Below are 17353 nucleotides of genomic sequence, written 5' to 3'. Positions count from 1 at the left end.
AGTGACGCCAAACAGAACAGACAGCAGTCAGCATGGCATCTGTCTATTGTTCAAAAGCAAGAAACAAGAGGGTCACACACACCCACACGCATGTACACACGCACGCACATACATACTCTGCTGGAAATTCAGCCCCTGGCCCTGAATACATATTGATTGTCTCTGAAAACAGAGGACGTAGTTGATGAATAATTTACCTTTTAAAAAACATACTTTTCTGGAAACTTCGCCCACGTACGTTGCCAAGCATTTTCCCTGGTGAATTTCCAGCAGACCAGGGAAACGGGACACTGCGGGCCTTGCCAAGAAAGACGTTGGCTCCTTCCTCCTCTGCGAGCACTGGAGCCACTGCTGCTCGGACAAGCGCCTGCAGTGGACAAGGGCCACCTTCACAGGGAAATAGCACAGCCACTCCCAGGCTCTCTCCTCTCTGGAGTGAGCTGTCCGAGCCAAGGTGGGCGTCAATAGCCTGGCTCTCTGACCCCAGTGGCATTTTCACAGAGGGACCCGGTGGCCGACTGTCACGGTGGGGCAGGGTCGATGTTTCTGTTATGCTGTAGTGAAATCCCCACGTCTCGGTCTCTTTTGCAGGGCTGAAGTTGTGTTAGGAAACATCATCAAGAAGAAGGGCTGGAGGTAATTACTCTGCTCTCTCTGTGGTCCGTTCCCTGGGCACACTTAGGGAAGAGGGCTCTGTGAGAGGCAGATGTGCTCTGGGGTCCTGAATGGGGTGGGCAGGCCACCGGGGGCGAGCGTTGGCTCGGGTCCCATCGCCGTTCCCTCCTGTTTACCAGTGGAGGGCCCAAGGTTGGCTTCATTGGCCCTTGCACAGCCAGCCAGACTTTCTAGGGCCTGGAAGTCCCAGAATTCTTCTCAGTGGGGAGAGTGTCTCAGAATGGAGGCAGCCTGTGCTTCCTCCAGGGGGGTGAGCGCTCACACTGTGGGTAGCCGCCCCTGAGGAGCCGGGCACTGGGATGTGGTGAGGTGGGGACGCTTCCACAGAGTTGCCAAGAGGGTGCCACATTCAGTTCTTGAAGACAGGAGGCGACTCTGCTTGAGAGGGAAGTCTAGCGGAGGCCCTGGCCTCCCTAACTCTGCCCCCTCCGCCTCTGACCCAGCTTGTCTGTCCACTGATGGCGGGATTCAGAGGGCCAGGGGCCTGGGTTGCAAAGCTGACTTGGGTTTGGACAAAAAGAGGTGGACGTGAGAACTTCCCGGATGGCGCGGGTGCGGCCACGGATGCTGCTGCAGGAGGGGGGCTGGAATTGCACCTGCTTTGCCCCGTGCATAGGACTCGCCCGGTGTCTCCCCTCTCTGGAGCTCAGTGTCCCTGCCTGGAAGGGGATCGCTGTCCGACCTCCTTGGCAGGGCTGTGCTGAGGGTCAGACAGCCCCAAGTCTGTAACACACCTGCCCATCCCGGCTGGACGTCCACGCACCTGGGAAGTGACAGCTCTTACTGTGATCTTCCCCACACCCCTCCATGTCCCTCTGGGCCGGCCCCCCAGGAGGCAGGTCAGGAGCCTGATGTCCCTTGTCAGGCAGAGCTCCCTCCCTCCTTGGGGCAGGCTGGGCTGAGTGCCTGCCTGCTCTCTGTGCCCCTTGTGGCCCGAGGGCCTTCATTTTCAGGAAGGTCAGAAGCAGTTATAAAGCTGGGCACCCCCCTCCCTTCCCCCAGCGAGTGCACTCAGAATCTCCCACCCCAACCCCCCCATGATGACTGACACCCCTCCTCTGGCCCCACCAAAGGTGCTTCTTCTTGGCTCTAATTCATCCCAAAATAAATTCCTCCTCACTCCGTAATTCAAGGAAATGGCATGTATTAGCGAGTCCCCCGATTACGTCTTTGGTGAATACCAGGGGAGAGAGGTACGCATTAGGTCACCCTTCCCGCTTCTGGCTTTGAGGAGCAGCCCTCCCCCACCCCCACCTCCGGGGCTGAGGAGGAATGCACAGCCATGGGGGACATTGTCACCCCCTCCCTTGGGAAGGGTCAAGGTCAAATGTGGCCAGGAGGGGCCATCATTATCCCTGCTTGTCCCTCCATGACAAAGTCACGGGGGTCAGCATTTGCCTGGTGTAGATTTAAAGCAGGAGACTGGAATCCATTCCCCTTCCCTGGGGCTCTCAGCCGCCCAAGCCCAAACTCCCATCAGCATCACTGTACCTGCCCCTCTGGGCCCCTCACAGCCTGGGTCCTGCCCCGCCCCAACCTTCCCTCCCTCGGTGGGCCCCCTAGCCTCCCCCCAAAGGCCATCCCACACACAGCTTTTCTGAAACAGGGCCTGCAGGGGAAGAGCCAGACTGCTAGGTGCCCTTGCGTCCTTCCATCCTCACCAGAGCCCCGAAATTTGACCTCCTCAGAGTCTGCTCTCACAGCTTCCTCCACCCACTTCCGCCCCTGACAAAATCCACTGGGGCGGGTGGCCTTCCTGTCCCCTGAGCCGCATCACCCCTCCCACATGCCCCTCTCCCATGTACCCCATCTCGCAAATGCACCTCCTCCTCTGGGCTCTGGTCACACTGGACTCCATCTCTGGCCCCCGCGGCCCAACTTATAGTCACACTGTTAGTTAGATGCATCCATGTGGTTAGTTAGTTGGTTACTTGCCTCCTTGGATTGTCTTCTGGCTCCATGAGGAGCTGCAGGACCCCGGGCTCAGCCCACTGCAAACATCAGACGATACAGAAGCACCCCATTTCTCGCCCCCCCACTCCCAGATAAGAAGGGTGTTAAGACCCCTGTGTGAGAGCTGAACAAGGGGGGATCCCCAGGGGCCACTCCCAGCAACAACCCCTCCTTCTCTTCTTTTCGCAGACGGTCCAGCCTCGTCATCACCACCAAGATCTTCTGGGGAGGAAAGTAGGTGCCACGGGCGCTGCTCCCGGCGCAGGGGGTTCAGGTCAGGTGGCTGCAGCCCCATGTTCTGTGGAGACCCCCAATTTGGGAGGCTCCTGAGGGCAGGGAGGCAGGCAGTCATCCTAGAGAAACAGAGGGTACACAGGGTCTGTCCTGGACAGGCCAGCCTTGGCCAGGAGCCTCCCAGCAGCCAGGAGCCCCCCAGCAGCCAGGAGCCCAGGCCAGTGCAGTGTCCTCTCTCCTGGTGCCCAAAGCATCATTTCCCCAGCTGCCCTGGATGGTGACCCTCCCTACTGAGGGACGTCAAGTTCCAGAAAAGCAGCTTTGGCTGAGTTTGTTTTGTACTCAAACCTTGTTTAAATTTTATTTTTACTTTCATGGGTTTGTTATATTTTCTGATTACAAAAGTAACATCCTAAAAATTCTGGAAAACACAGAATATTTGTGAACTGTCCTAACCGTTCCACCTTCCCTAGGCCACAGACCACCCTGCCAGTCTCCAGGGGTCTGGCCCCACATTCTCTCTGGGGCTGGACGAAATCGGCTCCATAAGAATTATAAATATGACTCATTCTTAATTAAAAACAAACCCAAAAAGGCCAAACAGAAGGGCAGATTGAAAAACCGAAGCCTCCATCCCCCACTGCCGCCACACTTCCCCCAGGACAGCCAGGGGAGCAGCCCAGGCCTTCCCCCGGCCTACATGAGCGGATGCTTGTAGCCTTGTGGTTTTATCCCCAAAGTGGAATCAGACGCACAGGGCAGGAGCTGACCTACTTTTTCGCCTAACATTGCATCATAAACATTTTCCCCAAAACTGCTTGCCACATCACGCATGCTGTCGGCCTGTTTTTCAGAGCGGAGACCGAGAGGGGCCTTTCCAGGAAGCACATAATAGAAGGTGAGGGGGCTCTGGCTCCACACGGCTCCCCTAAACCCCCAGATCCTCCCCTGGATGCAGAATTGAAGAAAGTGCAGTGTCCCCACCCCACCAGTGATCCTGCACAGGACACAAGTCCTGGGGACACCGGTGCTCTGGTCTGACCCTCTCCTTCCACCCAGGCTCACACAGGGTGTTCCCTTCATGCTCAAGAGAGGGGGCAGCGGTACGGGCAGGTGGGGCCACGTCACCCTCGGATGGGCAGTGTTGTCTCCAGGGAGGACACGGACAGGCCTGGCTTTCAATCCAGGCTGAGCCTCGTGCTGACTGGTGACCTTGAGCAAAGGACGTCACTTCCCCGAGCCTCTGTGACAGCATCTGTAAAATGGGCACAGTGAGAGCACCTCCCCCCCAGGGGTACTGGGAACTGGGAAGGACCCAGGCGAGGGTGCATGTGGGACACAGCCTGCCTGGGGCTCAGCACACGGGAGCGCAGAGAGGGGTCGGCCAGGATGCCTCGATTACCCTGTATTTTTCTGTCTTCATGCTTTTCTATCCCTGTTCATTTTCATCAAGAGAATACACTCGCTCCATTAAACATCAGTTGATTAGGAGGCCTTGCTGCCCGCCCCTGGCCTCCGCAGCCCCAGCACGTCCACCCTGCAGCCCTGTTCTGACCTGTTGCTAAGTACCAGGTCACCATCTGCACATATCAGGGGCCGTTGGCCTTTGGTGCAATAGACACAGGTGCCACTCTCCCTCTGAGTCTGCTAACCTACCCTCCTGGTCACCACACAGCCACCGGAAGTTCAGGAAGGTCCCCCCTTCATTCACTCTCCGGACATTTGGCCTGTGGACCCCACCCCCACCCCTTTTGGGGTGTGCCCCCACTTCTGTTGTGGCGTTTCTCGCCTCGGGTGGTACTTGCCCATACGTGTCCCCCCGCCATCCAGCAGCTCCCGGTGCCGGGGGCCTCGTCTCTTTCGTCCCTTGCTCCCTGAGCCGCACACGGGTGAGGCTCTGTGAAGATGATGACCGACCCTCCCAATTCTCCCCCAGGTCTGAAGGCCTCCCTGGAGCGGCTGCAGTTGGACTACGTGGACGTGGTGTTTGCCAACCGCCCGGACCCCAACACGCCCATGGAAGGTAGGTTCTCTCCAGAAGCACCGACCGGTGGGCGTGGCATGCTTCCTGAGGGACGTGGAAGGTTCTGAACCTGTGGCTGTAATGGCCGCACCACAGGGCCCTGCTGGGCACCCAGGCCAGCAGTCAGAGGAGGCCAGGCCAGTGGGAGGGGAGGGCCAGGACTCCCCGGGCAGGGGCGGCCGGAGCTCAGCCTGATTGTTATCTGCCCCCCCTGCCAGGTGTGCCCTGGCACCTCCAGGCTGAGGCCGGTCCTTGCTCTGGGTCCACGCCTGATGCGCACCCACTTCCAGGTCCCATCCTGGGCTTAGAACTGTGTGGAATGTTCTCTCATCTCAGCTGCTAACATTTTGTAGCTAAATGAAGTCACAGTGTGACGACTCTTTGCAACTGCTGTGTTCTTCTCGGTCAGGTTCTGCCGGGAGGTTTGAGGTCCTTTGCTCTGGGGGACAAGCTGTTACTTAGGGGAGAGAAACCGGGCCGTGCTTTGAAAAGCGGTTTTGGTGTCTTTGGCGCTTACTTATTCTTTTGACTCCTGCGACCTCGGCCCCTCCCATCTCCCCTGACTTCCTGCTCAGGCATCTTCTCATTTGTGCTTTGCTGCTTCAGGGACTTGGAGAATTAAGTTGTGTTCAAGTTATTTTTTCTTCATTTGTTTATATATGTACCGTGCACACGGATGTGTGTATGTGTGTGTGTGTGTGTGTGTGTGTGTGTGGTGGTTTTTTTTTAACAAAATGTGTATTCTGTGAGAAGTGCTCTGTGCCTCCCTCCTCGTGCCCTTTGTCATACCACGCCTCTCAGTGTTCCCACAGCTATAAACTCTGGTCTCTTTAAATCTTTCTTTTATCACCAGGGGACCCATTTAGTTCCTCCAAGTCAAGGACATTCATCATAGAAGGTACACAGTACCCTGGGCCCGACTATTGACTTCTGTGTCCACGCTGCATTTTATGAGACAGTGTTTTTATTTACACAATTCTTTCCCCTCGATGACAAACTTCTCCATAAAATGCGTAAAGGAAAAATAAGTGCCCTATGGAAACATCTTGCAAGGGAAGGAGAAGCAAAGCTGTGTGCCCCGCCACCCAGTCCACGCTGTCATTTCATTCCTCCCGTCCTTCTGCGCATGCCCCCCGCCCGCCTTGCATTGCTGCGACCCCGGTGGCCGGCCGTCTGTCTGCCGGGACCCCGTCTTGATGTGGGGGTGCTGTGATCAGCGCCTGAAACCCTGACCCTGGATGGTCTGGGAGAGGGCTGGGGAGATGGTGTTCCCGCAGGAGTGAACACATCAGGGACCCCAGGACATGTGGCCCCAGCAAGTCTCATTTTCTCCATAGTTCACATTTATTAAACTCCTGCCTCAACCAGAAGCAAAAAACCCCAGCGGCAAGCAGTCCCCTCACAGCGCCTGGCTCCTCTGTGAGCACCCTGGCTGTGTGTGGTGCTCATGTCCCCTGGGCGGACTGGGCCACCTGCCACTCTCACCCCTTGCCGTGCAGCCCGACCTCTCCATCCAAATGGAATCATTCCTCCTTACGGAAAACTACATGAGCAGGGGGAACTCCGAGGCCCAGGGCAGCCTCTGGCCCTGCTTGGTCTCAGCCCACCCCTAAGCTAAGGGCCCCCAGGACCCCACAGTGAGGGCAGGCCTTGGTCTCCCTGGGAACTGGGCGGGTTCCACCATGGAAGGGCTCCTGCCTGCCAACTGGCACTGCCACCTGACCCCTCCCATGCATTATTTGTGATGCAGCAGGAGATGCTGTGGGTTTTGGCAGCAGTTGGAAGGATTCGGTCCCCCTGCCTCTGTTCAGCCACATTAAATATTGAAATGAAGGACAGTTGTCCCTAATTATCCCTGTTTCTGGGACCACGGACCTCAGGCTTGGGCAGAAGCGCAGAGTGCTGTGCTCCTGTATGTGGGCTCCACGCCCAGCCTGCCACTGCCTGGGACCCTCGGGGAACCCCGAAGCCTTTGCGCAGGACCCCTTCCCTCTCAGGCCTGCCGCAGGCTCTCAGCCCCTGCCCCGTCGGCCTTGTCCCCCAGGCGCCTGGTGGACTCCCCTCTCTGCATGGAAGGGGCGTCGCGGTGCACTGTGCAGTTGCCCTCGTCAGGAGAGAGCCGTGTGCGAGGGAGTGTGAGGGAGCCGGGCTGGAGAACGAACGGGGGTGTTCTCTGCTTCCCTCTCTCCGGCATGCGGCCCTAAGCCTTGGCTGAAAAGAATCGGGCAGTTATGCTGCATGGTCACGGGTGCCCCCAAGAGTGTTTCTAAAACACCTGACAAGGACAGCCAGGCCGGGAGCCTGGGTTAGGGGTTTGGATGTGGGCAGATATCTTCCTGGGACCCTCGAGCCTTCCATCCAGGCGCCGTTCTCCTTCACATGGACCGTGTTGGCAGTTAAAGCTGGCAGCCCGTTGGTGGTCCCAGGGGGGTTCAGGCTTCCCTCCCAGCCCTCCTCCCTTGGATGGGCAGAGAGAGGCCCAGGCCCTGACCTTGGAAGGAAGGAGAGGGCAGGGCTTGGCCTGCAGGCGTGGCAGCTGAGGGGTGGTTTTTCAGGGATGCTGGGCAACCTGCTGAGACCACCCAGAAGCCCCAGCTACCTTAGCTTTCTACTGAAAGAAGAGACCTCAGCCAAAGGGGCACCCTGGGATCCAGGCCGAGTGGGAAGTGACACCCTAAAATAGAGGTGCCACTCTCTGCGAGAGAAGGTGCCCTGGGCCTGTGCCATTCCAAAGTGGAGCTTTCAGAACAAACCCAGCATTCTCCTTCCTTCCTGCCTGCCCCCCACTCCCCACCCCAGGCATCTTCAAGGACCTCAGCTCCCCCATCTCGGTGGCAAACGAGGAGCAAGCCGCTCCGGGAGAGATGGGGACTTTCAAGGGTCAGTGTGATGCTGTGTTTTTAGAAACACTTGTTCTTCCACTCTGCTTCCTACACGGCCTCTGACAGCCGAACTTGCAAGCACTGTATGGGACCTGTGAGAAATCAGCTGCAGTAGCCCTTCACCCCCTGAAGCTAAGAGACATTTGAAATCAGAACATTTGAGGCCAAGTTCTGTTTTTGAAAAACCACAACATCCCCATGGGGCTGAAACAGCCTAGGGGGAACTATAACGGGCAGATTTTTATTTCTCAAAAGCTTTTCTGAACACTAGGAAGAATCTACCGTGGAGGTGGGGGACAGTCCCTTGTCTGATGCTGGGCTGGTTTGAGAAGCCGGGCATCCAAGCAGGGCTTTCTGTGTCTACTTCTGGCTCTCCTGGACCTGAGGGGAGCTCCTCCTGCAGCCCCTGCCCTGCCCTTTGTCCCGACAGATGCCATCATTACCTCCCCATTCAGTTCTCCAGATCCCGAGGAGAATCTGGAGTAGCTCCACGGAGGACACAAGAAACAGACAAAAATTGTGTTTACTTCCTGTTGCCTTCTGCCGATCTGACTATAACCTTAACCTGTTATCTGGTGCTTCCTGAGGACTCAGGGTCCCCGATTCTTCCGCAGACTAGAGAATCCCGCCATTCTAGAGTCTAGCATCACATTCTTTGATCTCACCTTTCCCTCATTCCGCTAATCTGCCATAAAAAGTCATAGTCCATCCATAATCCATTTTTCAAGATTCTATAAGACCTGTCACTCTTTGGGGAAACTGTTTTCAAGACCAGCCTCTCGGATTGCGGTTCACTGTTTTCTGTCATCCCAGAAAACCCCTTCCACCCCACGTCAGAGCCAGAAAGTACACTGCTTGCAAGATGTCTTTGCAGCACCCTCCCCTCCTCCCAGCGCCCTGCCTGTCTTTGCAGAGTGTCCCCAGGCTGGGCCCCGTGTCCCCAGCCGCCCTCCCACCTGCGGTTTCCCCTTCTCTCGTGACAGAGACCGTGCGCGCCATGACCCACGTCATCAACCAGGGGATGGCCATGTACTGGGGCACATCGCGCTGGAGCTCCATGGAGATCATGGTACGGTGACCTCTCGGTGTATGCGCGTCCCCAGGCCTGGGTTCCCTGCCCACTCTGTGCCTGAAGATCCCCGGCCTCTGGCAGGTTCACTGCCATTGGTCCCATCGCACAGATAACTGGGGACTGAGGAGGGACAGGATGGTGAGGTGCGGTGGTTGTCTTGCAGACGGGTCTTTGGCTTGAATCCCAGCCCTGTGTGGGATTCATCTGTGTTAAGACCAATGGCTTAACCCCTCTGAGCCTCAGTTTCCCCACCTGAAGGACAAGACTGCTGGTATGAGTTTCCTCTCGAGGCTGTTCTGAGGATCATCTGAGAGAACAGGTCCTGGAGCTCAGCCCACGTCAGCAGCGCTAACAGTCCCCACCACTCGTGCTGAGCTCTCGTGATGTTCCAGGCACCGTTAGATTTGGGGGCTTCATGTGGACTCACTCTCATTTAATCCTCACAGTGCTCTATGAGGGAAGTGCTGCTGTCCTCCTGGTTTTCAGACGTGGAAACTGAGGCACAGAGAGGTTAAGTAACAGCCCCAACGTCACACAGCTTGTGCGGAGATCAATGCCCAGGCTGTGCAGCTCAGTGCTGGGGCTGCCTCAGAATGTGGGCCGGCTGTTGGGACCCCGGGCTTCCGTCTCATAATCCATGTTTCCCCTTCACCTGCACTTTCAGGAAAGCATCCCCTTCATTGTCACTTTCCTCCGTGGGAGCCATCAGAGGCTGAGGGTAGAAGATGTTTCCTGATATTTCTGGGGTATCCCAGAAGGGTCAGCAGGGTGGCCCTGTGCTCCTCAGGGGCAGGGGGTTGGAGGGCAGAGGCCTGGGGCTGCGTCTTCCCAGGACTGGCTCTCAGGGGGACCCACCACCCCTGCCTCCAGGCCCCGTCACAGCCTCAGCCTTCCCGTGTGCTGCCTCCCAGAATTCTCCGCATCCCAGTATCCCTGGGAGGGGGTTTCTCCTCTAGTGAGTCTCAGATTTCTGCTTCATCAAAGAAATTGAGCAGGATTTTCATTTCAAGTTAAACATAGCTCTACAGCCCCTGGTATTAATCAGCATTTGTGGCATTAATAAGCATCTGGCGTTTTTCTGAAGCTGCCTGGAGCCAGCCGTGTGCTCACTGAGGTGTCAGTGTCTTACCCCCATTTCACAGATGCGAGAGCTGAGGCTCAAGCTAAGGGGGAAAGGGCCTCTCAGCCGGCAGACAGGCTTCCCCGGGAGTCTGTCTGGAGACATCAGCCCTGGCTCATGCCCATGTGTGGGAGTGGAGGGAGAGTCTGCGGAGGAGTCGAGGCCTTGAGCTCCCAGTCCAGGAATGGGCTGATGCCAGCCACTCTCCCTCCTGACCTGGCGTTTTCTTCCACTGCTGTCATCCCGGGTCCAGGGCCCTGGAGTGATGATCATGATAAAAACAATAACAGCACCACGGGCAGGCACTGAGTGCCCCCATGTGCTGGGCACTGTCGTGAGGGCTGCAAACTCTGTTGGTCATTTGACCCTCACAGCAGATGGGGAAACTGAGGCACAGGGGGTGAGCCCTTTGCCCAAGGCCATCCGGCCAGAAAGTGCCAGAAGCCAAGTCTCACTACTGTGTTGGGCTTTCCCCAGATCCCTTCAGCCTTGGGGTCCAATGAGCCCCCCCTTTTCCTGGCCCACCGGGGTCTAACAGGCTCCCAAGGAAAGCTGGGTCGGGAGGGGGGGTGGGGGGGCCAGCCGTTTCCCAGGGGGTGCCTGGGTGTCTTCTCCCTGCTGCCCAGGCCGCCCCCCAGACCCGCTGACCGGCAGGGACCATCCGTGGCCCTCTTTGCATCCACAGGAGGCCTACTCCGTGGCCCGGCAGTTCAACCTGATCCCGCCCATCTGCGAGCAGGCCGAGTACCACATGTTCCAGCGCGAGAAGGTGGAGGTGCAGCTGCCCGAGCTCTTCCACAAGATAGGTGGGCTGCCCCGCCCCTCTCCCAGGACCCGCCCCCTCTCCCAGGACCTGCCCTCTGCCCTGCCCCACCCTCCCTGGCCCCGTCCTTTCCCTCGTCTCCCTGCCCCATCCTCCCCGCCTCTCCTTTGCTCCACCACCTCTCCCCTGCGGCACCCCCTACTCCCCTCGGGGCCCTGGGCTTGACCTCACCTGGCTTTCCTCTCCCAGGAGTGGGCGCCATGACCTGGTCCCCTTTGGCCTGTGGCATCGTTTCCGGAAAGTATGATGGTGGCATCCCACCCTACTCGAGAGCCTCCTTGAAGGTGAAGGAGCAGCTGGGCTGGGGGAGGGGACGGGCAGGGGCAAGCATTTTGGAGAGCTGGGGCCGTGGGGCAGACCACCTTGGTGCTGGGCAGGGCTTCCCTGGGCCAGTGTCGGCCGGGATGGGGGTGGGGGAACTCAGTTCCGGAGCATGGGAACTTGGAGCCCCTGCTGGCCTGCCCCCATGTCTGGAAGGGCTACCCATCCCAGGGACTGTCGTAGGTGAAGAGGCCCCTTCACTCCCCTCCCCGCTTCTGCCGCCCACCTCAGTTCAACATTCACAACCTAGGCTGGGTCCACATGCAGCATTTGGGATGTCCCCCCCTACAGATACCTCCGTTCTCTCTGGCCATCACTGAGACCTCTGGGCTGGGCTGGGGGCTGTAGAGCTTCTTCACTTGTCACTCAGAGGTGACCCTCTGGGACAAGTCCCCCTCACACACACACCCCTCTGAAGTGGGGACTCAGGAGGGGCTCCAGACTGCAGGGTTTGGAGGACGAGCAGCAGGCAGAGAAAGGCCTGCCCAGGCCAGGGCAGATCCAGCACTGGAACCCCAGCCCCGGGTTCAAGAGTAGGACGGCCTGCCCCACCCATACCTCCCCAACCCACAGCAAGGTCAGGGAGCACCCCGGGAGGCACTGCATTCCCTGCCATGGGGATCGGGGCAGGTGAGCCGGCACCCCCCAGAGCTGGGGGGAGGGGTCCTCTGGGCCAAAGGTGGCAGGCAGCACAACTCCCCAGGCCACTGGCCTCCTGGGAGAAGGGAAGGTCAGTATGTCCACCTCCCTGTCCTGGCTCAGAGGACCAGTCTCAGCTCCCCCACAGGCTGGGGGCTTTAGATGCGACAGGGCCCATGCTTCCAACTGCCCAGATCTGGCCCTCAGCGGGATGTGGTTAGTCGGAGGGTGGAGGGGATGCTGCCCTGGTACAAACCATCAGCCATCTGTCTACAGAGACCCGGGTGACCCTCCTCACCTGTGGGCTGTGTTCTCCCCCACAACCAGGGCTACCAGTGGCTGAAGGACAAGATCCTGAGTGAGGAGGGCCGGCGCCAGCAGGCCAAGCTGAAGGAGTTGCAGGCCATCGCCGAGCGCCTGGGCTGCACCCTCCCCCAGCTGGCCATAGGTAACATGGGGGGCAGGGTTGGGACCTGTGTCCCTGGGGAGGTGTCCTTGAGTGCCTGAGCCACCCCCTCCATCAGCCAGCTGTGGCTAATGGGGCTCCCACATTCATGGGGAGAGGATGGGGGCCCCTGAGCCCTTGGGCCTCCTCTCCCCCAAGGACAGTCAGTGCCAGGCCTCCCCCAGCACCCCTCCGGCCCCCCTTGGGCAAAGCCCCCACCCAGCACTGCTGAGTGCTGGGCTTGCCAGGCCCCATGACCAGGAGGCTGGGTCTGCCTGGCCCAGTCAAGGGCAGGGCAGAACCGGAAGGGGCCCCTGCAGTGGCTGGTCTCCCTCATCTGTGGTTTTGCTGCCCCAGCCTGGTGCCTGAGGAATGAGGGGGTCAGCTCCGTGCTCCTGGGCGCTTCCAGCGCGGACCAGCTGATGGAGAACATTGGAGCTATACAGGTGAGTGGGGTCCTGGGGCCAAGCTCGGGTCCCCATCAGTCATTAGTGCCGTGTGTATTTGTGGAGCACCGCCTGTGTGCGGGCACTGTTCCAGGCGCCAGGCTATGTCAGGGAGCTGCCAGAGAGCCCTGCTCTTGACGAGCTTGCTTTCTAGCCGGAACAGATAGTGAACACTAAACCTGAGAAATAAGGAAATTAGAATATGTGTTGGAGGGTGATAAGCAGTATGGGAAAAACTAGAGCAAGGTCAGGGGTGTGAGGGCAGAGGGAGGGGGGTTGTGGACCCAGGTCGAAGGGGTTGTCAGGGGAGCTTGTTGAGAGAGTGAGCACAGGCTTGAAGGGTGAGGCATGGGCTGTGCACACGCTTGGGGGACAAGGTGGGCTCGAGCCCAGAAGAGCAGTGAGGCCGGTGGGCCCGGAACGGAGTGGGTGGGGGCAGGAGGGGGCAGATCCCGCCCTCCTCTAAGGACTTGGGTGATTATTGTGAGTGAGATGGGAGCGGTCTCGAGATGCGGAGCAGAGGAGACCCATGATCCCACTTAGGTTTTAGAAGGATCCTTCTCGCTCCCACTGCTGAGTGGAGGGAAGACTTTGTAGGGAGCAGACTTTGGGGAGCAGAAAGGGAAGCAGGGATCTGCTGAGAGGGGACAACAGTCCTGAGTGGGAGGGATGGCGGTGGTTCAGAGATGAGAGAAGTGGGTAGATCCTGGATTTTGAAAAGTGGGGACCATGACTAGCTGACAAACTGGAAGAAGGTGAGGGAGAGCAGAGTCAAAGACAGCCCTGGGTTTTTGTAACCCGGAAGGTGACGTTGCTATTGGGGCTGGGAGGAGCAGTTTGGGGTCTGGAAATCAGGTGTTCTAGCCCTGAAATCTGCATTTTATGCCGTTGTTGTCCTTCCAGAAGGTTCTAGAACACTCTGGAGTTTGAGAGGGAGCATATAGACCAGGGCAGGCTTCCTCTCTGCCCCAAACCTCTGGAATACAAAAGCAGCATGGCCCCCATCTGCTTCAGTTGGAGCCTGATGTGATGAGGGCAGGACGGGTCTGGGCCAGCAGATGACTGGACTAATGTCACCCCACCTCTTCTGCGAGCCGGGCCAGGCCAGTCTTGGTGGAAATCTGATTACCTCTTGTCTTCGCACACAGGTCCTTCCAAAACTGTCGTCTTCCATTATCCACGAGATCGATAGTATTTTGGGCAATAAACCCTACAGCAAAAAGGACTACAGATCCTAAGAAGCCCCGGCCACTTGCCCGGACAGTTTCCATTTCCCTCCTAGTCTCTGTTCGCTCGCTTAAGCTGTTCTGAATCCAAGTCAAGAGTGTGGTTCGCATCAAAAAGAAAACAACGCACCAAGACGTCATCGGGAAAAGATCTCTAAGTCGCTGCAAGACTCCGTCTGCTGCTTCGCAAGACCGATGTCAGATCGTGCCAGGGAGACGGCATTGATTAGGAAGGACATTCGGTCAGTCCCACCCAAGCCCGCCGCCTCTGCTCATCCTCCAAGAAGAAACCACCACGTGTTCTCCCAGCCATGGCCCTTCTCAGAGACTCCTCAAGTCCAGGCCAAGCCGAGACCCGGTTGGGTCCTGTGGGCAGGCAGGGCTGGCCTCTCCTCTGCCAAGAACCCCCACCTGGTGTTGGGGGAGGGAAAGAGGACACCGGATCTGGCTCTTCCTGTGTCCCCCTCTGCCAGGGCCCTGGCTCTCCCCACTGGGGGTTTCCCTCTTGCCAAGGGCTCTGGGTTCATTCCACCGGGGCTGACCTCAGATTCTTCCCCAACCCCCTTCTCCACCACCACCCACCCCAATGGGTCTCTGAGGGGCCTTCCGTTCTGTCCCTTGACACCTACCTCCTCCCTTGCTGGCAGGGGCAGGGATCCAGGGGGATTGGCTCTGCAGTTTGGGACACACAAAAAGTTTGGAGGTCTGATTTCCAGCTCATCGCCCTCATCTTCCTCCCTGCACACAATTGATGAGCCCCATCGCAGGGAGGCCCGGAGCACTTGGGAGGGGGCCTGGGGGAGCAGGCTCCAGCCCAGGTCTCTCCAGCGCCTTGCCTGCCCTCCCTGCTGGGTTCCCAGTCTATTACCCCTGTCCTTGCCCCAGAAGGCCCTGAGGTCGTGCATGCTTAGCTGGACTGTGGCTGCTGACCACACATGGGGCGGCCTGCCTCTGCTCTGCCCCAGGGTGGTGGCCTTGGGGTCTGCAGAGAGAACATGCTGAGACCCTTTCACTGAAGGAGGGTCGGGTCCCTGGGGATTTCCATGCTGCGTGCCCAGGGGCTGGGGGCCTGAACACCCAGCAGCAGCCCCCTCAATATAGGAAAAGACCCTGGGAGCCTCTCCCTGGAGAGGTGCCCCTTCGAGGCCCCGGATCCATTGGAGGCGAGGTGTTCGTCTTGGGGTGCTAAGTGTCTAGGTGCTCAGAGCTTGTGACCCGGACAGACAGGCTGCAGTGCCACCCGGGGATCCCCTTCCACACAGCCTGTGAGAGGTGAGGATGCTGGGGTTGGTCATTCCTTTCCATGCCCCACCCCAGCCTGGAGCAGATTGGGGACAGGGAGAAAGGGCATGACAGGCACAACTGTTGGCCCTTTTGCAGCCCCAGCCTGGGGCTGGCGGGGGAACCCCAGCCTCGGTGGTCCTGGTGGGTACCCTAGCCTTTGCTGGCTACATGGGGGCAGGAGCCAGGCTCTACAGATGTGCCAGCTCACTCGGTAGGGGACGCTGTGTGCCTCCTGCCCCCACCTGGGCACACCCCCCACCCTCACGCTCCCCCGTCCTGCTTTGCCCTTCATGGAAGCTGCTGTTCCGAGAGGCCCCTCCCTGTCCCCCCTGCCCTTCTCATTCTCAAAGGGCCTGCGTCCAGTCCGGCTGGGCTGAGGCCTGGGAAATGGGATCTAAAGACAGCCACAGAGGCCAGGGCGGAGGTGGAGAGGGAGAGACTTCCTCCACTCCCGACCTTTGTGCTGACCCTGGAGTCTAGAACATTCCCCCTCCTAGTAGACCAGGCCCTTGGGAGTCTTCACCAAGTCTCCTACAAGCTTCGCCCTGTAGGTGTGGGGAGGGGTCAACACCTGTGCCAGCAGAGGTCCCTGGCCTGCAGCCACTCCCCACTGTCACAGAGAGCCGTGTTCTGCTCCAAGGACATGGCCCTGCGCTGGGGGTTTCATGGCCCCCTCAGCCAGTCCCCGTGGCTGGCTGTGCTGAGGGGCCAGATCACCCACATCTCACTGGGAACAGTGGCTGGGCCCCTCCATACTGCTGCCCCCCAGCCCACCTACTGTTGGAAGAGGGACCAAGGCCTCCAGCGGGGCATGAGCCACACCTGGGAAAGCCAAGCCCCTGGTGGCCAGACATTTGCCAAACAGGGAGAAACAAGGGCCCCCAGGGTTGAGCTTGGCCAAGGCCAAAATGCCCAGAGCCAGGACCCAAGCAGCTGCCCAGCTCTGGGGCACTGTCCACAGCCTGGTTCTGAGGTGTCCTATTTTTTCACACCCACTTGCAGGGAGGACAGGGCTCTGTTTCCTGGGGGAGGGTCCCCCGACTTAGGAAGGGCCTGGAGTAGGGGAGGGGGGCTTGGCTGGAAGCCCAAGGGCAGTCAGAGCCTGGAAACGGAAGAGCCCGGCAGGGCCAGGCACTGAGGGGGTCCTAGACCTTGGCACGGGTTTGGGACCGGGCCAGTCCTCACCCTACCTGGTTGAGGGAAGCCACTGCCGCCTGCCAGCCAGCCTCTCGCCCTCTCCTTGAAGCAGAATTTGCCCTGTGAGGGCCCCTCCAGGAATGCCCACACAGGAAGCAGGCCCCGTCTGGAGGCAGGGGCGGCTCAATCTTCCTTGTTAGTGACACGTAGAGCCCCCACCATTTCTCATCCCAAATCTGTGGTCAACTCCGAGGTCTGGAGGAATGACAGAGGGGCTTGCTCCATCTCCTGTTCTCTTCCAGTCATGTAAATAATGTGCTTTTTTTCCTTCCCTTTTTTTTAATGACCGTGGTTCCTCAGCTAACTGCTTCCCTACGTAGGCAGAGATGCCACATGCCTCGTGCTTCCAAACGACACTCAGCCGAGACACAGCCACCATATTTATGGAATGACATAATAAAACCCAAGCCCATCGGGGTCTGAGGCCTCCTGCTCCTCTCATTTCCAGGATATACGGCGCTCCGGGTCAGGGCTGGTCCAGGGACAGTGGGGAGGGGAGATGGGCCCCCAAACACTGAGCCTGGGGCCAAGGGTAGGCTGGGAGACGTGGGCCCTGGGGAGAAGCAGAGATTGGGGACTGAGACCCCCCCCCCTTTCTCCCAAGTGATTCAGCAATGGAGGTGCCCCCCCCCCCAACACACCCATTCTCTGGCTGTTGGGAGGCTGCTATGCCCTCTCGGGACAGAGACATCGGGGTCCGAGGAGGCCTGCAGGCTGTCACTGGGAGCCTGGTGTTTCTCTGATGCAATGGGGTATGTGTTTAGGGGTGCAAGTGGGATGGGCAGGCACCACCCCTGCACACCGTTTCTTGGGGTGCCCCTCCACAGCGAGCCCTGCAGCCTCATGGGGCCGTGTCTTCTCAGGTGAGAGACAGCTTCGGGTGACACTCCATCACTCCTACATCCCTCCCCTGCCCCCAGCCCTCACCCCCTTCCTACACCAATGAGAATCTCAGGAAAACAGTGATTCAATCCTTTCCCAAAGGATTTATTAAAACACAGAAAACCAAGACA

The 17353-nt window shown here is 58.7% G+C and overlaps 1 protein-coding gene across 8 annotated transcripts in view; it reads left to right on the top strand.

Annotated features, from left to right (window-relative positions):
- Positions 1-16758, top strand: part of KCNAB2 (potassium voltage-gated channel subfamily A regulatory beta subunit 2) — a 92091-nt gene extending 75333 nt beyond the window's left edge. For all 8 annotated transcript variants that reach the window (XM_087446914.1, XM_004425521.3, XM_087446913.1 and 5 more), the window contains 10 exons: positions 592-636; positions 2818-2862; positions 3717-3760; positions 4799-4885; positions 8751-8836; positions 10645-10765; positions 10972-11066; positions 12070-12190; positions 12545-12633; positions 13782-16758. In XM_087446914.1, the coding sequence (XP_087303040.1) occupies positions 592-636; positions 2818-2862; positions 3717-3760; positions 4799-4885; positions 8751-8836; positions 10645-10765; positions 10972-11066; positions 12070-12190; positions 12545-12633; positions 13782-13871 (823 nt within the window). In that variant the 3' untranslated portion in view covers positions 13872-16758. The remainder of the gene's footprint in view (positions 1-591; positions 637-2817; positions 2863-3716; positions 3761-4798; positions 4886-8750; positions 8837-10644; positions 10766-10971; positions 11067-12069; positions 12191-12544; positions 12634-13781) is intronic.
- Positions 16759-17353: the final 595 nt, after the last annotated feature.

Source organism: Ceratotherium simum, chromosome 22 (assembly GCF_057802395.1).
Source record: "Ceratotherium simum simum isolate JZ-2026a chromosome 22, ASM5780239v1, whole genome shotgun sequence".
Classification (NCBI taxonomy): domain Eukaryota; kingdom Metazoa; phylum Chordata; class Mammalia; order Perissodactyla; family Rhinocerotidae; genus Ceratotherium; species Ceratotherium simum.
Note: the sequence above shows the minus strand (reverse complement) of the source record. Positions and strands in the feature narration are given on the sequence as shown.